Below are 23,391 nucleotides of genomic sequence, written 5' to 3'. Positions count from 1 at the left end.
GATGCCCCAGGGCACAAATTCAGCCTGGGCAGGGAAGAGGAGCCGTGGTAATTACACGCCGCATTGCAGTCACACCCAACTTACACAGGACAAACGAAGACCAGGTCCTAACAATCTTCACCTGGAGACATCATGGACCTTGAATAATTAATCTCCAATTACACACGATGATACTTTGGATAATTTGGAGCTCTGGCATCTGACATGTGGGGTTAATAATAGGAATTGCCGAAGATACAACAATGTAACCAGTCCTAATCTTCACCAGTTTACAGGGTAATGGTTGGCTAACGAAGACTGGGACACACGTGGCCCAGAAGACGTATCTGGCTGTACAGGTCACAACCGCTTTTGGTCAATCCAATCGATGAAATTCAGTTGCTCTTGCAACCCATGGCACTCAGTTGGCCAACACCATGATGACCTGGGGCAAAGGTGGTGGCCAACCATGGGAAGACCCTGGTGGCGCTGGCTTGGTGTCATCAACGCCTGCAAGATCCCGTCCCCATGGTGGGAAGATGCCTGTACCATGGCACGTCTTGGTCTCCTTGTGCTTCAATCTGAAAAATCAACATTTGGCGTCCAACACAATCATCGCCTTGCACGCGATAAGCACGAAGGCTCTCTCCCAGCCTGGAGATGTTTGTGTGCTAATCAGTACTGCTCATCAGTTTTCCGCTAATGAATCCAACCAAATCAAACGTGATGTAAGTGCCGTTCAGCAGCACGTCCATACCTGTCACCAGGAGCCATCCATGCTCGGGGCCTGCTGCCGACACCAGTGGACACACGGCCGTGGTCTTGGCCACCAGACCTGGGAGCACGGGCACAGCGTGGTTTAGTGACATCACGTCTCCCTCTAGATGTCAAGGTGGTGGGCTTTGGGTTGTGTCTTGTATCAGCTCACCGTGCATCGCGGTTACAGCGACGGGCGCGGTGCCCTCGTGTCTTAATGGAGGAACCCTCTCAGGATGGCAACAGCAGCATGGGGCCCGATGTGGGGAGGGCTCCTCCGCCTCATGCCTCAGGAGGCCAGAGAGGTGCCCCAGGGATGTGGCGATCTACTGCTGGTGACCCGTAGGTATGCTGTGGTCCTACTCCTGCTGACCCACAAGGATGCTCTGGTCCCACTGCTGGTGAACCACAGGGATGCTGTGGTCCCACTCCTGGTGACCCACTAGGATGCTCTGGTCCCACTGCTGGTGAACCACAGGGGTGCTGTTGTCTCACTTGTGGTGGCCCAAGGGATGGCGTAGTCTCACTGCTGGTGACCGCCATGGATGGTGTGATCTCATTCCTGCTGACCCCCAGGGACAGTGTGATCCCACTGCAGGTGAACCCAGGGGTGCTGTGGTCTTGCTTTTGGTCACCCATAAGGATGCTGTGGTCCCATTGCTGGTGAACCACAGGGACACTGTGGTCTCACTTGTGGTGGCCCAAGCGATGGTGTAGTCCCACTCCTGGTGACCCCCAAGCATGGTGTGGTCTCATTCCTGCTGACCCCCAGGGATGGTGTGGTTCCACTCCTGCTGACCCACAAGGACAGTGCGGTCTCACTTGTGGTGGCATAAGGGATGTGTGGTTCCACTGCTGGTGATCCCCAGGGACGCTGTGGTCCCACTCCTGCTGACCCACAGGGATGGTGTAGTCCCAATCCTGGTGACCCCCACATGGCCATAGGCCAAGGGGTGGAGTGTTGGAGCAGCTCTGAAGGTGACCCTTGGGAAAACACCGGCTGAAGAGGATTCCCACTGGCTCGGGGACCTGGCGCATCCTCAGCCCTCGCAACCAGGGATATCCCCGAGGAGCAGAGCAGAGACGCCACGAGAACAAACCGGCCTGCCAGGAGAGCAGAGGCCAGCACCTCAAAATGGTGGTGACATCTCAAAACGGTGGTGACACCTCGAAACAGTGGTGATACCTTGAAATGGTGGTGACACCTCAACATGGTGGTGACGCCTCAGAACGGTGGTGACGCCTCAAAACGGTGGTGATACCTCAAGACGGTGGTGACACCTCAAGGTGGAGGTGACACCTAAAAATGGTGGTGACACCTCAGGATGGTGGTGATGCCTCAGGATGGTGGTGGTGCCTCAGAATTAAACACAGAGGTAGATGCGTCTGTGGAAGTCATGAACCACAAGTACCCTCATTGCTTTCCTGGTGGTAATTCGGAATAATTAGTAATGTTGAATATATTTGCTTCACTGGTAGTAATTTTGTAGTAACTTGTAACACTCTCTTGCTTTACTCATCACTAGCGGTTCCTAGTGGCCTGTAATAAAGAAATTACAGCTTAGTAATTAGTAGTAGTAACTCTTACCATTAAATCTGTTTTATTACTATTAATCTATATTATTACTATTGCCATTAATCTGTATTATTACTATTGATCTTTATTATCACTTTTACTATTGCTCTGTATTATTACTATTACTATTGGTCTGTATTATTGCTATTAATATCACTATTAGCAATTACTAAACTAGTAATATATTATCCTACAGTGACAGTAGACAATAACGGTCACTAATAATGATAGTAATTTACAGGAAGAGTAATTTGTAGTGATTTTAATGGAGAAGTTGATGGAAACAAAGCCCCCGAGTCCTAGTGTCGGGTGGGACCCCCATCCCTGGTAGCCAGATCCTGGCGGTCTGGGGGTGAGCGGGACCCCTGCTTTGTGGGGACGGCCAGGACAGGAGGGTTGTGGGATGGGGGGCTGCGGGATGGGGGGCCCCGACTGGGCCGGCCGGCTGGTTGGGGACAGCGGGCGCCTTGGCAGTGACCCTGGTCCTGCACCAGGCAGCCCTGCTCCCGACCCCTGACACCATGCACGGCTGCCCGGGTGGGGTAGATATTCATGTGTTTGTATGTTAGTGTATTTATGTATCAGATGTTTAGATATTTATATACTTAGATATTTATGTTTTTAGATATTTAGGTATTTAGATATTCAGATATTTAGCTATTCAGATATTTAGGTAGGTAGATATCTAGGTAGTTAGGTATTCAGATATTTAGCTATTCCAAATTTTAGATATTTAGATATTCAGGTATTTAGATATTCAGATATTTAGCTATCCAGATATTTAGGTAGGTAGATATCTAGGTAGTTAGGTATTTAGATATTCAGGTATTTAGATATTCAGATATTTAGCTATTCCGATATTTAGGTAGGTAGATATTCAGCTATTTAGATATTCAGATATTTAGGTAGGTAGATATCTAGGTAGTTAGGTATTTAGGCATTCGGGTATTTAGATATTCAGATATTTAGATATTCAGATATTTAGATATTCCGATATTTAGGTAGGTAGGTATTCGGGTATTTAGGTATGTAGATGTCCGGATATTTAGGTCTTTCACTATTTCGGCAGTCAGACATTTCTGTATCTAGATAGTCAGCTATTTAGATATTTCGCTATTTCTGTTCTGGCCGTGCCCCAGTGCAGGCTCCGCAGCCCCCAGCCACTCCCCATCGCCCCCCAGCCGCTCCCCGCACCGCCTGCATGCTGGCCCCGTTCCCGGCGCCGGTCCTGTGCGGGCCCGTGCGGGGCAGGGACACTCGTGGGGCTCCCATCACCTCCCCCCCGGCCCGGCCCCCAGAACTCACGCGTGGGCGGGGAGGGGCGGGGCCAGGGGCGGTAACGGGGCCGGGCCTGGGGGCTGCTGCCCCATAGCCCCTGCGCACCCTGCCCCATGCCTGCCCCCGCCCCACCATCATGGGTAGATGTGTAAAGCTGACAGGTGGGTGCGTGGATCTGATGGGTGGATGTACAGGTCTGATGGGTGGACACGTAGATCTGATGAGGGACACGTAGATCTGATTAGGAACATGTAGATCTGATGGGTGGACAAGGTCTGATGAGGGACATGTTGATCTGATGAGGGACATGCAGATCTGATGGGTGGACATGTAGATCTCATGAGGGACACATTGATCTGATGAGGGACACGTTGATCTGATGAGGGACATGCAGATCTGATGGGTGGACATGTCGATCTGATGAGGAACACGTCAATTTGATGAGGGACATGCAGATCTGATGGGTGGACATGTTGCTCTGATGAAGAACACGTAGATCTGATGGGTGGACAAGGTCTGATGAGGGACATGTTGATCTGATGAGGGACATGCAGATCTGATGGGTGTACATGCATATCTGATGAGGGACATGTTGATCTGATGAGGGACACAGATCTGATGAGGGACACGCAGATCTGATGGGTGGACAAGGTCTCATGAGGGACATGTTGATCTGATGAGGGACATGCAGATCTGATGAGGGACACGCAGATCTGATGGGTGGACACGTCGATCTGATGAGGGACATGCAGATGGGATGGGTGGACATACAGGTCTGACAGACGGACGTATAGGTCTGACGGGAGGACAGAGCTTCCAGGGAGCAGCATGGGCACCTTCTTCATCACCGGGGCCGAAGCACTTTGGGGGGGGCAGTGAGCGTCCAATCCCACAAGGACCTCATGGGCTGCCCAAGGGGGCTCACCAGAGACCCATGGGCATCAGCCGTGGTGTTTTCGGGGCACCAGGGGCTTCTTCCATCAGCACCCAAAGCAAACACCACCCCGGGCGGTGGGACCTGCAGCTGGGGCTGGGTGGTGGCCCCTTGGTGACATGGGCTGGGTGCCATCGCTGCGGTGGTGCCTCCCTCACGGCGAGAAGGGGATTTTTGGTTTCAGTTCCTCTGCCCGAAGTTCTCAGCTGCCTCCGGGAAGGGCTGTGCCGGTGCCGGCGACTGCTCCTTGGGGCTTCCCGGCCCTGATGAACCCTGCAATTGTAGATAAACGACAATAAATACAATAATAAATATAATAATAACGGGGGCGGTGCTCCCCCAAGCAAAGGGGACCCAACCCCGCGACAGCCCAGCTGTGCCACGGTGCTGGGACGAGGCGACGGCTCTTGGCCCTGCCAGCACCAGCCGTGAAAACCGAAAGCACGCTGCAAAAAATAGTGAAAAAAATCAGCAAAAAAATGGGGTTTGAGGCTTGGAGCCGGCTTGGGAAGGGGCTTCCTCGCGTGTGGGGCTGAGATGGTAATTAATGCAAATGAGGCAAGCCAGCAGAGCGTGGAGGGGATGGAGCGGAGCGTTGTGATGAAGCATCCATCCTCCTCCTCCTCCTCCTCCCTGCCGGCCTCAGAGGGTCCCACTGGACACATGAAAATCAAGGACTGAAAAGTCCCATTTTTGACGCAGCGGAAGGGGAAGTGCCGAGGTTTGGGGCTGCGCTTCCCTGTGTCATCACAGGCGCTGGGGACAGAGCGCCGGCGCTGCCCGTTTTGGGGTGTTTTCTGCAGATTTGGGGTCGGTGACTCGGCCGTACCCTTTCAGGGAACCCCGAGTCTCCCCAGCTGTGTTTCAGGGATGAGCACTCGGCCTTGTGTCTGCTGTCCCCGCGATGGCCCCAGTTGTCCCCTCGTGTCCCTGCCGAGGGCTGCCACTGCAGGCAGAAACCAATTATAAATCATAATTATAAATCATAATTATAAATCATAATTACAAAATGCCTCAGTCCCTGTCCCCTGCCGGGGCTGGGGGTCTCCGGGACAGCCCAGCTCGGGCAGTTCGGGGGAGGGCGGGGCTGCGGGGTCAGCCGGGAGGGCTTCGGAACCCACTGGCTCACCAAGGTGAGTGAGCCCCCGGGCGCGCTGGCCCTTTAAGCCCGGCGGCACCGCGAACAGGTGCGCTCGGCGGGGCGGGAACGGCGGCGGCGGAGCGACGGGGCGACTCACCAATGGGAAGGCGGAGTGAGGCAGCCGGACCAATGAGCGGGCGGGTGGGTGGTCGGCGGGCTCGGTGCGGGGAGTGCGGCGCGGCGATGGCGGGGCGAGCGGCGGAGGAGTTCTCGTTCGTGAGCCCGGCCGTGAAGGGCGTGCTGTTCGGCTTCAACGCGCTCTGCTGGGTGAGTGCCCGCCGGCACCGGGAGGGGATAAGCCCCCACCCCGGGGAAACACCGGGACCGCCCCACTCCGGGGCTCACCGGGACCCTGGGGCTGCCCCCACCACCGGACCCCCCCCCCATCACCCGGGGGGACGCACGGGACCCCCCGTGCCGCACGGTTTCCCACGTTTTGGGACTTTGGGGTTTATTTTTTAATGCTTTTGGGGAGGGGGTTAATGCTTTGGGGTTCTTCTTAGTGCTTTTGGGGTTGTTTAATGTTTTTTGGGGGGGTCTGTGTTGGGGGTTTCTTAATGTTTTGGGGATTTTTGGTTTTTTTTTTTTATTTTTAAAGTTTTGGGGGTTCTTAAGGTTTTGTGGGGTTTTTGTGTTGGGTTTTTTGGGGTTTTTTGTTTTGGGGTGGTTTTTTTGTTTTGGGTTTTGTTTTGGGGTTTTTGCTTTGGGGTGGTTTTTTTTCCTTTGGGGTGTTTTTGTTTGTTTCAGGGTTTTTTGTTTGTTTCAGGGTGGTTTTTTTTGTTTTAGTTTCTTTTGCTGTAGGGTTTTTTTTTGTTTCAGGGTTGGTTTTGCTTTAGGGTATTTTTTTATCCTTTAGGGTTTTGTTTGTTTGTTTCAGGGTGTTTTTTTGTTTTAGGAGTTTTTTTTGGTTTAGGGGATTTTTATGCTTTTGGGTTTTTTTTTAATAAATTTGTCTGGGTTTTATTTCGGAGGGTGGGGATTTTCCTGTGGGCTGTTTCCGTATTTGAAATCCCATTTTTGAGGAAGTTTCTCGCTCCCGACAGTCTCTGCCCCCGGGGTTGGGGGGGGATGAGGCACGTGAACTCCCCGGGGGCTCCGTCGTCCCTGGGGGGGTGACGAGGGGAACCCGAGGCAGGGGGGTGGTCTCACCACCCCCCGCCCCGCTCCGCAGCTGATCTCACTGGGGATGGTGGCGGTGGGGGTCTACGCCCGGCTGCTGAAGCACGCAGGTGAGCCTGGGGGGGCTCGGCGGGGCGGGGGGACGATCAGTGCCCGGTTCCCGGCCCCAGCGGGGAGCGGGACCCCGGGGGGGGCTGCCGGTGACGCTGGCCGCGGCAGAGGCGACGATGGCCTGCGTGGCGGTGGACCCCGCGGTGCTGCTCGTCGCGGTCGGCGTCCTCACCTTCCTCATCACCTTCTGCGGCTGCGTGGGCTCCTTGCGGGAGAACATCTGCCTGCTGCAGACGGTGAGTGTCCGGCACTGCTGCCGCGGTCCGCTCGCCGCGCCCCGCCGCCATCACGCCCCTCTCTCTCGCCCACAGTTCTCCGCCTGCCTGACCATCGTCTTCCTCCTCCAGCTGGCGGTTGGCGTGCTGGGTTTCGTCTTCTCCGATAAGGTACCCCCGGGGTGGGGGGTCCTGGGTGCCCCCCAGCCTGTGCCACTGGGGGAGGACCCCGCTGACGTCCCTCCCTGCCACCTTGCAGGTGCGTGGGAAGGTCAGCGAGATCATCAACGGTGCCATCGTGCATTACCGGGACGACCTGGACCTGCAGAACCTCATCGACTTCGGGCAGAAGGAGGTGCGGGGTGGGGGGCCGGGGAGGGCTGCCGTCCCCCTCCGATGGACCTGGATGTGTTCCCGCTCGTGGGTCAGGCTGAAATCCGCGGGGTGCCCCAGGCCGAGGACGTCAGGTGGCTCCTCCACGGGGGTTTGACAGTGGTGGTGAAGCCCGGTCCGAGGTTGGGAAGAGCTGGATGAAAATTCGGGGGGGGAGGAAACACCCTTCAGTGCCTCTGTTGGAGCCTGTGTTTATGTAGGGCCTATTAAAAGTGCTTGGAGCTGGCTGTGGGTGGGTTTGGGGGGGGGGCTTCTTGCTGTCCTGCACCCCAGCGTCATCCCCCTCCCCGCAGTTCAGCTGCTGCGGGGGGGTCTCCTACAAGGACTGGTCGCAGAACATGTACTTCAACTGCACGGCCGCCAACCCCAGCCGCGAGCGCTGCTCCGTCCCCTTCTCCTGCTGCCTGCCCGACGCCGGCCAGGTGAGCACACCGTCTGGGGGGACCCCGCGCCTCCTGGGGGGACCCCCTGCTCCGCACCGCTCCTCCCATCCCTCGGGGCTGCGCGGAGCCTGGAGCCCCCCCCCTCCCCAGGAGAGTGAACCCACCGCTGGGAAGGTGGGGGACCCCCCCTGCTGCTCTCCGGGTACGGGAAGCCCTGGCAGGGTCAGGGTGAGTTGTGGGGTGGGGGGGTTGCAGGCAGGGACCTTCCCAACTCTGACCCACCCCCCTGCTTGGGTGTTGTCCCTTTTTGGGGGTGTCGAGGGAGCCTGGCACTGGGACACGGGGCTGGGGACACCACGGGTGGGCTGGGCCCAGAGGAAGGGGATGAGGTGAGGGCAGAGCTCAAGGGCTGACTCCCCCCCCCAAGAGGCAGAGACCCCCCCCCAAGAGGCAGAGACCCCCCCTCTTCTTCCAGTTTTGTCCCCAGCCCCTCGGTGTCCTGTCCCCCCCTCCCAGGCCGTCGTCAACACCATGTGCGGGCAGGGCATGCAGGCCCGGAGCTACCTGGAGGCCAGCGCCTTCATCCACACCAACGGCTGCATTGACAAGCTGGTCAACTGGATCCACAGCAACCTCGTCCTGCTGGGGGGCATTGCCCTGGGGCTGGCCGTCCCCCAGGTACCGGTGTGTCCCCCCCCAGCGGGGACTGGGGAGGGGGGAGAAGGGACCGTCCTGCAGCTCCACTTCACTCTCCGTGGCATTTGGGAGTCGCCTTAATGATGAGTCTGAACGTGGGCAGGATTTGGGGTGGGGGGAGCGGTGCGAACGTCGGGCGTGTCCTCGCCCAGAGCTGTGTAACCCACTCGTGGGTCGGTGGGGTGACGCTGCTGGGTGTCCCTCGGCGTCTTCTTCCTCTCCTCTTCTTCCTGGCCTGCAGCTGATGGGCATCCTCCTGGCTCAGCTCCTCATCAGCCAGATCAGAGACCAGATCAAGCTGCAGCTCTACAACCAGCAGCACCGCGCAGACCCCTGGTACTGAGCCCCGGCGCGTCGCGGCCGTCCCCGGGAATCAGGACATCAACGGTGGTTTTCCAAACCCCGGATTGATAGGAAGAGCTGGAGGGGCTTCGCTGGGGAAGAGGGAGGTCCGGACGCCCGGATCCGTCCGCGGTGCGGGATGTGCAGGACGCTGGGGCTCTGTGGCGTCGGCGGCTGGCACCGGAGCGGGTGCTGGGTTTGTGCCGTGGTGCTGCGTCGTTTGCGGGGACTGAACCAGCCCCGGTGATCTGCTGTCTGTCCATCTGTCCTGGGGGACCGAGCTGGTGCACCAAGCAGGCTTGCGCTCGGACGTGCTTCCCATCTCCTCTTGTGGTGGAGGCAGGCATTTTGTCTGTCTGTCCATCCAGGCACCCAGCTGCCTTTTTCCGGGGCAATGCTGGCTCCAGAACTGGGGATGTTCCCCCCCCATTGCTGGGTGCCACCAACCCTGTCAAGTGCCTGAGAACGGCCGAGGAGCCATCGCCTGCGTGTCCAGAACAAGGGATGGGAGGGGGTTCTGTCCCCCCCCCCAGCTGTGTTAGCCCCAGGGCGGGACTCCCATCTCTGCCCGGGGGGTCCAACCCCTCCACGGGGTGCGGAGGAGCGGACGGTCGAGTCTCCCGCGTCCCCTCGCGTGGGGTCGGTGCCAGGCTGTGACGTTTCCCTTTGCTTTCGTGGAAAATAAAAGAGCGGTGAGGCCGGACGCTGCGATCTCTGCTGCTCCATCGCCGGGATGGGAGAACAGGGCTGAGCCTCTTCCCGTGCGGTGCCCCACGTCCTCTCCCCAGTTCTCTGCTGGTGGGGGTCAGCTGCGGGGAAAACAAACACAAATGCCCCAGAAGAAGGGGGGAGAAGGGGGCGAGGGGCAGCACAACCAGCTGGCAGGCGGCAGAAAATCCGCCCCGGCCTCGCCGCTGCGTTTCAGAGCCGTCGCAAACTGTGGGTGGAGTTCTTTGGGGATTTTTCTTTTTTTTTTTCCAAAAAATTTTTTCTTCTCCTCGGGCTGGGTGGTCCCCTCGCGCCGTGGAGGGAGACGGGATGCGGCCCAGCGCCCGGCTCTCTTTGTGTGCGGCCGGCAAGCACTGGGGCTCAGCCTCGCCAGTGAGTCCGTGTCCCTCTGCCACCTCCCCGCGCTGGTTTTGTCTCCCCCTGTGCCCCCCACCGTGGCTTTTGGCCAGGGTGGCACAGGGCTCTCGGGGCCGAGGTGACTGCGCTGGCCTGATCCTGCCCCAGCGTTGGCCAAGGGCCAGCTCCCGGTCCCCTCTGGCATCCCCTGGCTGGGCGTGCCGGGAAAACAACCCCAAAACTGTCCCCTCCATGCCCCAAGGAGTGACATCCCCCCCTAAAAGAGACTTCTCTCCCCAGAAGAGCAACTTCTGAAAAAGGTCCCCTCCCCCGAAGCAACTGCTCTCCTCAAAAAAGCAATTTCTTTCCTCAGAAAGCAACCTTGCCCCCCCCAAAATGTGACTCCTCACTCAAAAGTGCGATTTCTCCTCCCGAAAGAGATCGCTCCCCCAAAGAATGGCACCTCCCCCTGAAAAGTGACTTTTCTTCCCAAAACTTCCCCGCCGAAGAGCTGCTTCTCCCTGAAAAAGCAAATTCTCACCAGAAGAGTGGCTTCTCCCTCCTCAAAACTGACTTTTGTTCCCCGAAAAGAAACTTCCCCGTCAAAAAAGGGACTTTTGTCCCCAAAGGGCAACTTTTCTCTCCCTTAAAGGGACTTTTGTCGCCAAAAAGCAACTTTTCTCCCCTCAAAAGGTGCTTTTGTCCCAAAAAGCATCTTTTCTCCCCCCAAAAGGGGCTTTTGTCCCCTAAAAGTGACTTTTCCTCCCCCAAAAGTGACTTCCCCCTTGAAAACACAACTTTTCTCCCCCCAAAAGTGACTCTTCTTCCCCTAAAAGTAACTTTTCTCCCCAAAAAGAAACTTTTCTCTCCGAGTAAAGTGCCTTTTGTTCCTCAGAGCTGACTTTTCTCCCCTCAAAACTGACCTTTCTGTCCGCAAAAGTGGCTTTTTTTCACCCAAGGCAACTTTTCTCCTCCAGAAAGTAACCATCTCCCCCCAAAAAGTGACTTTTTGCCTAAAGAAGAAACTTCTCTCTCCCAATAAAGTGCTTTTTGTCCCCCAAAAGCAACTTTTTTCCCCCCAAAGTGGCTTCTCTTCCTCAAAGGCAGCTTTTCTCCTCCGAAAAGCAACTTTTCCTTCCCCGAAAGTAACTTTCTCCCTGAAAAAGTGACTTTCCCCCCCCAAATCCAACTTTCCTCCCCTAAAAGTGACTTATCACCCTAGAAAAACAACTTTTCTCCTCAAAAAGTGACTTCTCTGCTCAAAAACAACTTCATCCCCCCAAAGTAACTTTTTGCTCCCCAAAACAACTTTTATCCTCCGCAGAAATGACTTCTCTCCCTCAAAAAGCGTCTTCTCCCCCTCAAACCCAACTTCCCCCTCCCAAATCCCTCTCGTTCCCCCCCCAAATCCAACTCCGAAAAAAACAAACTTTCTCTTCCAAAAAAACGCGACTCCTCCCCCTTCCAAAGCATCATTTCCCCTCCCAAAAGCGATTTCACCCTCACAAATCCCAATTTTCTCCTCACAAACCCCAACTTTCTCCTCTCAAAACCGAACTTTCCCCTCACAAACCCCAACTTTCTCCTCTCAAAACCGAACTTTCCCCTCACAAACCCCAACTTTCTCCTCGCAAAACCGAATCTTCCCTCACAAACCCCAACCTTCTCCTCTCAGAAACGAACTTTCCCCTCACAAAAACGAACTTTCTCCTCTCAAACCCCCACTTTCTCCTCTCAAAACCGAACTTTCCCTCACAAACCCCCACTTTCTCCTCTCAAAACCGAACTTTCCCTCACAAACCCCAACTTTCCCTCACAAAACCCAACTTTCTCCTCACAAACCCCGACTTTCCCCCCCTTCCAGCAGCCCCTCTCTGAGAACAACTTCTCGCTCCTCCCCGAGCGCCATCTCCCTCCTCCAAACCTCGCCCCCTCCCTGCCCGCTGCCAAAAAAAAAAAAAAAAGTAACTTTTCCCTCCTCCAAACCTCCCCTCCTTCCTGCCCGCTGCAGAAAAAGTAACTTTTTTCCTCACAAAAAGCCACTTTTCCCCTCAGAAGCGCGTCGCCCGCCCCGGCGGGGGGCGCGGGGCCGCGCTGAGGGAAGAGGAGGAGGAGGAGGAGCGGCCCCGCTCCGCTCCCCTCCCGGCGAGCTCAACAAAGGGCGCCGGGGCATGGCGGGGGCCGGGGCCGGGCCGCCCGCCTAGCGCGGGCCGGGATGGCGGCGCAGGGCGGCGGGTGGCGGTGGGCGCTGGCCCTGGGCATGGCGCTGGCCCTGGGCGGTCCCCGCCGCTGCTGCCCCGCCGCCCCGTCCCCGCTTAACGCCTCGGCCGTGCCCGAGCGCTGCCGCCGGCCCGCGCCCTGCGAGCGGCTCCGCTTCGGCTCCTGCCTGGGCTCGGCGCTGCCCTACGCCGCCACCTCCACCGCGCTGGCCGCCGACTCCGCCTCGCAGGAGGAGGCTCACGGAAAGCTCCTGCTCTGGTCCGGTACGGAGCGGGGCGGCGGGGGGAGCGGGACGGGAAGGCCCCGGGGGGGGGGAGCAGGAGAGTGGGGGGGCTGGGTGCGGTGTGGAGGGGAGCGGGGGGGCGGGGAACTTGGGGAGGGGAGCGGTATGGCGGGGGGGAACGATCGTGGGGGCCAGGGGATGGGAGCTGTATAGAGGGGAGCAGTATGGCAGGGGACCTGGGGCTGGGTACAGTATAGGGAGGCAGAAGCAGGGGCCCAGGGATGGGCAGAGGATGGCAGGGGACTGGGCATGGGACCAGTATGGAGGGGAGCAGAACAGTGGGGGGACTGGGGATGGGAGTGGTATAGAGGGGAGCTGTGTAGCAGGGGACCCGGGATGGGCACAGTATGGCAGGGGACTGAGGTTGGGTACCGTATAGAGGGTAGAAGTATAGGGGGGCAGGGGTTGGGTACAGTATAGAAAACTTTATAGCAGAGGACAGGAGATGGGTATGGTATAGAGAGGGAGCAGTATAGCAGGGGACCTGGGATGGGCACAGTATGGCAGGGGACTGGGAGTGGGAGCAGTATAGAGGGGAGCACAATAGAGGGGTACACGGGATGGGAGTGGTACAGAGGGGAGCAGAATAGTGAAGGACTGGGGATGGGAGCAGTATAGAGAGGGAGCAGTATAGCAGGGGACCTGGGATGGGCACAGGATGGTGGGGGGACTGGGGATGGGAGCAGAATGGAGGGGAGCCGCATAGTGAGGGACAGGGGTTGGGCACATTATAGAAAACTGTATAGGGGGGGACAGGAGATGGGTATGGTATAGAGAGGGAGCAGTGTAGCAGGGGACCTGGAATGGGCACACTATAGCAGGGGACTGGTGGTGGGTACAGTACAGGGGGGTAGAAGTATAGGGGGGCAGAAGTAGGGGCCCAGGGATGGGTACAGTATAGTGGGAGCAGTATAGGGGGGGACAGGGGATGGCTACAGCATAGAAAGGGAGCAGTATAGCGGGGGACCTGGGATGGGCAGAGGATGGCAGGGGACTGGGCATGGGACCAGTATGGAGGGGAGCAGAATAGCGCGGGGACTGGGGATGGGAGCAGTATAGAGGGGAGCTGTATGGAGGGGGACCTGGGATGGGCACAGTACGGCAGGGGACTGAGGTTGGGTACAGTATAGGGGGGCAGAAGGAAGGGCTCAGGGATGGGTACAGTATGGAGGGAGCAGTATAGGGGGGACAGGGGATAGGGACAGTATAGCAGGGGACTGGGGATGGGAGGTGTGTGGAGGGGGGAGCCAAATAGTGAGGGACAGGGGTTGGGCACAGTAAAGAAAACTGTAGCAGGGGACAGGGGATGGGTATGGCATAGAGAGGGAGCAGTATAGCAGGGGACCTGGGATGGGCACAGTATGGCAGGGGACTGGGAGTGGGAGCAGTATAGAGGGGAGCACAATAGAGGGGTACACGGGATGGGAGTGGTACAGAGGGGAGCAGAATAGTGAAGGACTGGGGATGGGAGCAGTATAGAGAGGGAGCAGTATAGCAGGGGACCTGGGATGGGCACAGGATGGTGGGGGGACTGGGGATGGGAGCAGAATGGAGGGGAGCCGCATAGTGAGGGACAGGGGTTGGGCACATTATAGAAAACTGTATAGGGGGGGACAGGAGATGGGTATGGTATAGAGAGGGAGCAGTGTAGCAGGGGACCTGGAATGGGCACACTATAGCAGGTGACTGGTGATGGGTACAGTACAGGGGGGTAGAAGTATAGGGGGGCAGAAGCAGAGGCCCAGGGATGGGTACAGTATAGTGGGAGCAGTATAGGGGGGGACAGGGGATGGCTACAGCATAGAAAGGGAGCAGTATAGCGGGGGACCTGGGATGGGCAGAGGATGGCAGGGGACTGGGCACGGGACCAGTATGGAGGGGAGCACAATAGCAGGGGGACTGGGGATGGGAGCAGTATAGAGGGGAGCTGTATGGAGGGGGACCTGGGATGGGCACAGTACGGCAGGGGACTGAGGTTGGGTACAGTATAGGGGGCAGAAGGAAGGGCTCAGGGATGGGTACAGTATGGAGGGAGCAGTATAGGGGGGACAGGGGATAGGGACAGTATAGCAGGGGACTGGGGATGGGAGGTGTGTGGAGGGGGGAGCCAAATAGTGAGGGACAGGGGTTGGGCACAGTAAAGAAAACTGTAGCAGGGGACAGGGGATGGGTATGGCATAGAGAGGGAGCAGTATAGCAGGGGACCAGGGATGAGCACAGTATGGCAGGGGACTGGGAGTGGGAGCAGTATAGAGGGGAGCACAATAGAGGGGTACACGGGATGGGAGTGGTATGGAGGGGAGCAGAATAGTGAAGGACTGGGGATGGGAGCAGTATAGAGAGGGAGCAGTATAGCAGGGGACCTGGGATGGGCACAGTATGGCAGGGGACTGGGAGTGGGAGCAGTATAGAGGGGAGCACAATAGAGGGGTACAGGGGATGGGAGTGGTATGGAGGGGAGCAGAATAGTGAAGGACTGGGGATGGGTGCAGTAGAGAGAGGGAGCAGTATAGCAGGGGACCTGGGATGGGCACAGGATGGTGGGGGACTGGGGTTGGATACAGTACAGGGGGGTAGAAGCAGGGGGACAGGGGTTTGGTGCAGTGTAGAAAACTGTATAGCGGGGGACAGGAGATGGGTATGGTATAGAGAGGAGCAGTATAGCAGGGGACCAGGGATGGGCATGATATGGCAGGGGACTGGGGATGAGAGCAGTATAGGGGGGTAGAAGTATAGGGGGGTAGAAGTAGGGGCCCAGAGGTGGGTACAGTATAGAGGGAGCAGTATAAGGGGGGGACAGGGGATGACTACAGCATAGAAAGAGCAGTATAGCGGGGGACCTGGCATGGGCACAGTACGGAGGGGACTGGGGCTGGGTACAGTATAGGGGGGCAGAAGCAGGGGGCCAGGGGTGGGTATGGTGTAGAGGGGAGCAGCATAGCAGGGGCCAGGGTACAGTACAGAGAGGACCTGGAGCTGGGTATGGTATAGAGGGGGAGCAGAACAGCAGGGGGTGGGGGGAGCAGTATAGCAGGGCCCTGGGGCCGGGCAAGGCGCCCTGTGCCGTTACAGAGGGGTGCAGGCGCCGCGCGTGCCGAGTCGCGGGGCGGCCGGTGCCGGTCCCCGTGGTGCGGCAGGGCAGGGGGTGGGGGGTGACAACGCCGTCCCCGCAGGCCTGCGCAACGCCCCGCGCTGCTGGGACGTCATCCAGCCCCTGCTCTGCGCCGTCTACATGCCCAAGTGCGAGGACGGGCAGGTGGAGCTGCCCAGCCAGACCCTCTGCCAGGCCACCCGGGCACCGTGCACCATCGTGGAGCGCGAGCGCGGCTGGCCCGACTTCCTCAAGTGCACGCCCGACCGATTCCCCGAGGGATGCCCGGTACGGGGTCGGGGGGACACAGAGGGGACCGCGAGCTCCAAATCCCCACGGGGCGGCGGGAGCGGGGAAAGGCCGGTTGTCCCCAGCCCTCCGCGGGGGAACGATGGCCAACCCGGCAGCCCAACCTTCACCGCGGGAGGGCTTCCTCCTCCTCCTCACGGCCGCGCTTCTCCTCCGGCAGAACGAGGTGCAGAACATCAAGTTCAACAGCTCGGGGCAGTGCGAGGCGCCGCTGGTGCGGACGGACAACCCCAAGAGCTGGTACGAGGACGTGGAGGGTTGCGGCATCCAGTGCCAGAACCCGCTCTTCACCGAGAACGAGCACCGCGAGATGCACGTCTACATCGCCGCCTTCAGCTCCGTCACCATCTTCTGCACCTTCTTCACCCTGGTGAGATGCGGGGTGGGGGAGGACACGTGGGGAGGTGTCCCAAGAAGGGGACTGGGCACCGAGCTGTCCCTTTCTCCCATTGCCAGGCCACGTTCGTTGCTGACTGGAGGAACTCCAACCGCTACCCCGCCGTCATCCTCTTCTACGTCAACGCCTGCTTCTTCGTGGGCAGCATCGGCTGGTTGGCGCAGTTCATGGACGGCGCCCGCGACGAGATCGTGTGCCGCGCTGACGGCACCATGCGGCTGGGGGAACCCACGTAGGTGTCACCTTCATCCCCACCCCACCACGGCCACGTGCCAAGAGGTGTCCCCGGGACCAAGGATGGCTCTCGGGAGCGTGGAGGATGCTCCACTCCTGGGGTAGGAGGGACCCCCTTCCTCCTCGCCCGTGTCCCACCGTGGAGTTTGGTGACACTTCTGCCTCGCCCTGTAGCTCCAACGAGACGCTCTCCTGCGTCATCATCTTCGTCATCGTTTACTACTCGCTGATGTCGGGCGTCATCTGGTTCGTCATGCTGACCTACGCCTGGCACACCTCCTTCAAGGCGCTGGGCACCACCTACCAACCGCTGCTGGGCAAGACCTCCTACTTCCACCTCATCACCTGGTCCATCCCCTTCGTCCTCACCGTGGCCATCCTGGCCGTGGCGCAGGTAACGGGACCCCGCGGCCTGGCGGTTCCCTGCGTGGGGAGGGGTGGCTGCAGCCATCTGACCCCCCCCCTTGTCCCCATCTCTGCCAGGTGGATGGTGACTCCGTCAGCGGCATCTGCTTCGTGGGCTACAAGAACTATCGCTACCGGGCCGGCTTCGTCCTGGCGCCCATCGGGCTGGTCCTCATCGTGGGGGGCTATTTCCTCATCCGGGGTAGGTGCGGGCTCTCCCCGGCGCGGGGATGGGGGCATCGTGGGTGTGTGTCCCCCCAAACCCTTGACCCCCTCTGCTGCAGGGGTCATGACGCTCTTCTCCATCAAGAGCAACCACCCCGGGCTGCTGAGCGAGAAGGCGGCCAGCAAGATCAACGAGACCATGCTGCGGCTGGGTAAGCGGGGCTCCGTCGGCACCGTTTCCACGGGAATTTTAGTGGGAATGGGGACATTTTGTCCCTTGAACACGGACAGCCCCGTCCCACCTTCCCGGGGGTGGCTGCGGTGGGGGACAAAGCTGTGGTGATCATAGAAGCGTCGGTTGGAAGAGACCTCTCAGATCAGCAAGTCCAACCGTCGCCCCAGCCCCACCATGCCTGCTGAACCATGTCCCCAAGTGCCACAGCCACATGGTTTTTGAACCCTCCAGGGGCGGTGATCAAAACCAGGTGTAGATGTGATGGTGGCACGGCCCCGGTGCCCTGGTGTCGCTGGGGTCCGGCTAAACCGGGGATGTCCCACTTCTCCTCCAGGCATCTTCGGCTTCTTGGCCTTCGGCTTTGTCTTCATCACCTTCGGCTGCCACTTCTATGACTTCTTCAACCAGGCGGAGTGGGAGCGGAGCTTTCGGGAATACGTCCTGTGAGTGGGACGGGGACGGGAGGGCGAGCGGGACGCAGGTGGCATCCCAGCACCTCGCGTTTCTCAGGGGACGTCGTCGCAGAGCGGAGATCCCCGCGTCCCCCACCGCCGTTGCCACCACGTCTCCACTCGGTCCTGTCCTGGGGCTTCATTGAGTGTCCCCCTCCTGATGGCCACCGTCTGTCCCCGTAGGTGCGAGGCCAACGTCACCATCGCCACGCAGACCAACAAGCCCATCCCAGACTGCGAGATCAAGAACCGGCCGAGTCTGCTGGTGGAGAAGATCAACCTCTTCGCCATGTTCGGCACCGGCGTCTCCATGAGCACCTGGGTCTGGACCAAGGCCACCCTGCTCATCTGGAAGCGCACCTGGTGCAGGTGGGACCCAGGGGATGTCACCCCAGCTCCCTGTGGCCCTTCCCACCCCATCCAACGTCCTGAGATGTTGGAGGTCGTCCCCAGGCTTTTGTCTGTCGGCTCAAGGAGTTGTGGGTGTGGGGATGCACCGATGTGGGGATGGGGTGGCCTCTCCCACCTCGCAGGTGTCTTGTGTCCTGTTTGTGGGACACCTCCGTCCCCGGGGGACCCATCCAACGCAGTCCCCAGCCCTCGGTGTCCATGTCCAGGGTGGGAGAGGGAGAAGGGATGGGTCCCTGTGCCCCCCAGCTGCGCTGCTGGGGCTGTGTGTCCCCCACGCCGCCCCGTGTCCCTGCTCTGACCCGCCATGTCCCCAGGCTGACGGGACAGAGCGATGACCAGCCCAAGAGGATCAAGAAGAGCAAGATGATCGCCAAGGCCTTCTCCAAGCGCAAGGAGCTGCTGCGCGACCCGGGCCGGGAGTTGTCCTTCAGCATGCACACCGTCTCGCACGACGGCCCCGTGGGTACGTCCCCGTGGGAGGGGGCTGCCTCGGCAGCACCCTGGGGTCCCCACCGTCCCATCCCCCCCGTGACTGGGGCTCCCCCGCTGTCGTTGCAGCCGGTTTGGCGTTCGACATCAACGAGCCGTCGGCCGACGTGTCCTCGGCGTGGGCGCAGCACGTCACCAAGATGGTGGCCAGGAGAGGGGCTATCCTGCCCCAGGACGTCTCCGTGACGCCCGTGGCGACGCCTGGCAAGTCCTTGGGGCATCTCTGGGGGGGACGAGCCGGGCTGGGGGGTGCTGGGGATATGTGGGGAGACAGAGCCGGGGGGCTGGGGCTGGCAGGGGGGTACAGAGGGTGATGCAGGCCCTCTCACCCCGTCCCGTGTCCCACAGTGCCGCCGGAGGAGAGGGCCAACCTCTGGGTGGTGGAGGCCGACGTCTCCCCCGAGCTGCAGAAGCGCAGCGGCCGCAAGAAGAAGCGGAGGAAGAAGAAGAAGGACGTGTGCCCCGGTCCCGAGCGCTGCTTGGGGGGTTCTGTGGCCCCCCTGGCCCCCAGCGCCGTCCCTCGCCTGCCCCGGCTGCCCCCCCAGCCCTGCCTGGTCGCCTTCGCCCCCGACGTCCTCCCGGGGCTCCCACCCGAAGCCGCCTTCGTGGGGGGGCCGTGGGGTGGCCGCCGCAGAGCCAACGTCTTCCACCTCATCAGCAACCCCTTCTGCCCCGAGAGCGCGTCCCCGGAGGAGGAGACCCCCGGCCCCAGCAGCGGGCGCTGGCAGCACAACGGGGGGCTGCTCCGGCCCCCCGACCCCGGCCCCCTGCCCCGCGGCGGGGGGCCGAGGACTCAGGGCCGACGGGCCGGCCTGGCCCCCATCCACTCTCGGACCAACCTGGTGGACGCGGAGCTGCTGGACGCCGATTCGGACTTTTGAGCCCGGTGGGACGTTGCGAGGGGACGAGGACGCCCGGGGTGAGACCTGAAGCCTCGTCCAGCACGGGCAGCCTGCGAGGGGACACCGAAGCCCCCTCCCGAGCGCACCCCCGGCCCCACCGCGGCTGATCCCTCCCCTCGGAGGACGACGTTTCTCCCCACATCACCCAGACAGACTCGACGCGCGCCCCAACCCGGCAAGACGCCGACAGAAAGGTTTTGGGGTCCCCCCCGGCATCGCTGGGAGATGAGAAACGGGGTGTCGGTGGGACAGACCCCCACCCGGGTCCTGCAGGGGTCTAAGGACGAGGGGGACGGGAGCGGGAGCCCCCCCGGGACAGCGGTACCGGGCAGCGGGTGAGCGCAGCTCAGGGTCAGCTTTTGGTGAGCTTCGTCCCACGTCCCAGGGTGCTGGGACCCACCGACCCCCCCTGCTCACCCTCCGCCCCCACCCACGTCTTCACGGTACGCAGAGCTTACAAACACTTGTGCCAATAGGGTTTATATATATATTTTTTTTTCCTAATTTTTTATTTTTTTAATCTTTGTATAATGATGTGACGGCCAGGCACGGCCTCCGCTCCGCCGCAGCCGAGAGTGGGATGAGCTGAACCCCGCCACGTGGCAGCAGCAGCATCCCGGAGGGGGCACCCATTTTTCTGGGTGCACCCTTATTTCTTCAGGGGTCCCAAAGTGCCTTCCAGCTCCCCGGAGAGCTGATCCAGACCCGAAACGGAGGGTGTTGGTGGGGCAGTGGTCCCTGGCCACGGGAGATGGGGAGCCGCGTCGGGGTGCACGGGCTCTCCCCAAGCCACGATGCAAAAAAATGAATGAAACTTTTTAAAATCCCGGGGCGCGCGAGGCGAGCCGGGGTCCCCTCTGCTGCCCGGGCGCGCCAACCCCCTGAGCAAAGCTTTTTATTATTTTTTCTTTTTTTTTAAGAAAAAAAAACTCCTCAAACTACAGCGAACCCGGCCGAGCCCCGAGCTGGGAGGACTCAGTCCGTGCTGGTGTTTTTTATCTGCCCGTTATCCCTGTACACATCTTTATTAAATCCTGGTAGGCTCCTGGCTTTCTCGCTATCCCGGTGACCTCCACGGGTTAATTTTTGCTGCGTAAAGGGAAAAACCCTCCTGTATCAGTATTAAATTTGCCAAATTTCCGTTGCCAGTGGCTGCCCCAGGTTCTTTGAGGAGGTGTCGAGCGCGGGGAGACATGGCGGGGTGCTGTCTGTTCTCCTAAAAGGGCTCCAACTGCTTTAAAAACTGCTTTAAAAACTGCTTTAAAAACTGCTTTAAAAACTGCTTTAAAAACTGCTTTAAATGGCTTTAAGAGCCCGGCGCCGGCCGCTGCGCCAGCGGAAGGGAGGCGCGAGGGGCTGGAAACGCCTGCGGGTGCTGTGGGGACTGTTTTTGGGGGGACACTCGGGATGGGGGGGGTTCGGCAGCAAAGCGGGGGGGCCCTTTGCCAGCAGATGGCATCACGGGCTCAGAGATCCCCAAATCGGGGTGGCCTCGGGTTTCGGGGTGCTGCTGGGTGCCCCGGGCTGCGCCGATGGTGTTTTTGGGGGAGAAACGCCGCTTTTGGAAAGCGTCCTTTTTTTATTTCACGTGGGAGCGAGGCATCGGGGCGCTCGGTAATCCCGGACCGAGCGGCCCTCTGAAATTTGGGTGGAACTGGGAAAATTGCATTTTCCCAGTGGTTTTTGGCGAGCGGGATGGGCCGGCCCCGCTCCGTTGCTGTCGCAGGTGGGCGGCGGGAAGCCGGAGTAAAGACTGGTTCGTCTGGGGTGAAACAAAAAGTTTATATTTTATTTTTCATGGGCTTTTTTTTTTTTTTCTCTCTTGATCTACGTTTTGGTTTTGTGGGTTGCTTTTTTTAAATAGAAAAATGGATTGAAGGAGCTGTTCCTAAGTGATACGTTGTTCTGAAACAAAAAGCTAAAATATTTAATTTTGGAAACGACGGGAGACGTCCTGACCCCGCCACATCCCCTGCGTTTCCCCTCAGGCACCGAAAAAGCCCCCTCGACTTGGCACATGGAGACAAAGAAGTGTTTTTTTTATAAGGAAGAAAAAAAAGCTTTTATCCTGGGAAAATCACCTTTTCCTCAGAAGGGGCTCGGAAAATGGAACCAGATCTTTGCTCCAGCAGGAAAAACGAGACGCAACCACCCAACCCCGCCGTTCAAACAGGGTTGTGATTAAAGCATCCTGGTGAACAGGGATGAAACGCCCGTCGCGGGATAAACTCAGCGCGCCTTCTCGCACCCAGCATCCCACCGTGGGTGCTCGGGGTGTCGTACGCCGCTCGGCGTCGCGTTCTGCGAGAGAATAAGGACGAAAAATGAAGAATAAGGCGGCAGGGAGGTGCCTTTGCTGTGCCTCTCCCACCCTCTCGGCTCCAGGGGATTTTCCCCGGGACGGGGACGGGTTAGCGCAGCGGCTGCCAGCCACCACCGTGGGTTTCTCCGTCCGACACCGCTCGTAGGGAAACTGCAGCCAGGAAACCGCTAATGCGAGCAGCGAAAGCTGTCGCGACGTGGGACCGGGGAAGGGACCGGAGCCCCCAGGGGGTGGCCGAGCCAGCTCCGATGGAGGAGATCGATCGCAGATGACGGAGGAGATCGCAGATGATGGAGGAGATACCTCCCCCAGGGCGGTTTTATTCGGGAGAGGGATGAGGCCAGAGCGGGGTCCCCTCCACCCTGAGCACCCTCGTGCTGTGATTTGGGACGCTCCTGCTTCCCCACACTGCGTCCCCTGAACCTTTCCCCAGGAACATCGTCTCCCTCCGACTCCTTCAGCAGCGGGGAAGGTTGCTGGCGAGTTATAAGGTCCTGAGGGACAGATCTCCTCCCTTCGGTGACCCAGGCGTCACCCGCTCGGCTCCTGGGCTGGCAAAACCCAGTTAATTTCCAGTATCCTCAGGAAAGAAAGGGAAGAGCTCCAACGTCACACGTAAATAACATCCTCTTATTTATTATTCTTCTCCCTTTTGGTGAGGAGCAATATTTACGGTGGGTGTATACTACAGGCCACCTGACCAGGAGGAGGAGGTTGATGAAGCCTTCTACAGGCAGCTGCAAGCAGCCTCACAGTCACAGGCTCTGGTTCTCATGGGGGACTTCAACCACCCTGACATCAGCTGGGAAGACCATACAGCTAGGCAGGCGCAATCCAGGAGGTTCCTACAGAGCATCGATGATAACTTTCTGATGCAAGTGGTGGAGGAACCAACAAGGAAAGGCGCTCTGCTGGACCTTGTATTAACAAACAAGGAGGGACTGGTGGAGGACGTGAAGGTTGGAGGTAGACTCGGCTGCAGTGACCATGAAATGGTCGAGTTCAGGATCCTGCGTGGAGGAAGCAGGGCGATAAGCAGGATCAAAACCCTGGACCTCAGGAGGGCTGACTTTGCCCTCTTCAAGGAGCTACTGGGAGGAATCCCGTGGGCCAGGGCTCTCGAAGGCAGGGGGGTCCATGAGTGCTGGTCGCTTTTTAAACAACACTTCTTCCATGCACAGGAGCAATGCATCCCCCTGAGAAAGAAATTTAGCAAAGGAGGCAGGAGACCTGCATGGTTAAACAAGGAGCTTCTAGCGGAGATCAGGCAGAAGAGAAAGGTGCATGGCATGTGGAAAGAGGGACAGGCCACTTGGGAAGAGTACAGAAACATAGTGAGAGCATGCAGGGATGCGACGAGGAAGGCCAAGGCTCACCTGGAATTGAAGCTGGCAAGGGATGTCAAAAACAACAAGAAGGGCTTCTTCAACTACATCAGCAGCAAAAGGAAGGCTAGGGACAACGTGGGGCCGCTGCTGAATGAGGCG

At 59.0% G+C, this 23,391-nt stretch overlaps 2 protein-coding genes across 4 annotated transcripts; both read left to right on the top strand.

Annotated features, from left to right (window-relative positions):
- The first annotated feature begins 5,835 nt into the window (after positions 1–5,835).
- On the top strand, positions 5,836–9,781 carry TSPAN33 (tetraspanin 33). 3 transcript variants are annotated; one of them, XM_075429160.1, is made up of 8 exons: positions 5,836–5,931; positions 6,836–6,893; positions 7,003–7,130; positions 7,206–7,280; positions 7,369–7,464; positions 7,796–7,924; positions 8,402–8,563; positions 8,823–9,779. In XM_075429160.1, the coding sequence occupies exons 1-8, from the start codon at positions 5,848–5,850 to the stop codon at positions 8,922–8,924; spliced, it is 834 nt and encodes a 277-aa protein (XP_075285275.1). In that variant the 5' UTR covers positions 5,836–5,847; the 3' UTR covers positions 8,925–9,779. The 3 variants fall into 3 exon arrangements, 2 of the variants coding, with proteins under 2 accessions (XP_075285275.1, XP_075285274.1); XR_012764906.1 differs by having other exon boundaries at positions 7,003–7,280; positions 7,801–7,924; positions 8,823–8,911; XM_075429159.1 differs by having other exon boundaries at positions 7,003–7,280; positions 8,823–9,781.
- Positions 9,782–12,203: 2,422 nt separating this feature from the next.
- SMO (smoothened, frizzled class receptor) lies at positions 12,204–20,726 on the top strand. The gene is made up of 12 exons (XM_075429199.1): positions 12,204–12,471; positions 15,665–15,870; positions 16,052–16,261; positions 16,348–16,520; positions 16,697–16,916; positions 17,006–17,129; positions 17,212–17,304; positions 17,662–17,770; positions 17,963–18,148; positions 18,505–18,653; positions 18,749–18,883; positions 19,028–20,726. The coding sequence occupies exons 1-12, from the start codon at positions 12,204–12,206 to the stop codon at positions 19,558–19,560; spliced, it is 2,406 nt and encodes an 801-aa protein (XP_075285314.1). The 3' UTR covers positions 19,561–20,726.
- The last annotated feature ends 2,665 nt before the right edge of the window (positions 20,727–23,391 follow it).

The sequence above is a fragment of the Opisthocomus hoazin genome, chromosome 8 (assembly GCF_030867145.1).
Source record: "Opisthocomus hoazin isolate bOpiHoa1 chromosome 8, bOpiHoa1.hap1, whole genome shotgun sequence".
In the NCBI taxonomy this organism is placed as follows: Eukaryota; Metazoa; Chordata; class Aves; order Opisthocomiformes; family Opisthocomidae; genus Opisthocomus; species Opisthocomus hoazin.
This window is presented reverse-complemented; position numbering and strand designations above follow the sequence as displayed.

Excerpts from the sequence above, each read along its gene's own strand:
- TSPAN33 (XM_075429159.1), top strand. The coding sequence starts at position 5,848 with ATGGCGGGGCGAGCGGCGGAGGAGTTCTCGTTCGTGAGCCCGGCCGTG. Across the intron at positions 6,894-7,002 it reads CCGGCTGCTGAAGCACGCAG|AGGCGACGATGGCCTGCGTG; the intron begins GTGAGCCTGGGG and ends TGGCCGCGGCAG. Across the intron at positions 7,465-7,795 it reads TCGACTTCGGGCAGAAGGAG|TTCAGCTGCTGCGGGGGGGT; the intron begins GTGCGGGGTGGG and ends CCCTCCCCGCAG.
- SMO (XM_075429199.1), top strand. The coding sequence starts at position 12,204 with ATGGCGGCGCAGGGCGGCGGGTGGCGGTGGGCGCTGGCCCTGGGCATG. Across the intron at positions 18,149-18,504 it reads TGGAAGCGCACCTGGTGCAG|GCTGACGGGACAGAGCGATG; the intron begins GTGGGACCCAGG and ends CCATGTCCCCAG. Across the intron at positions 18,654-18,748 it reads CTCGCACGACGGCCCCGTGG|CCGGTTTGGCGTTCGACATC; the intron begins GTACGTCCCCGT and ends CTGTCGTTGCAG.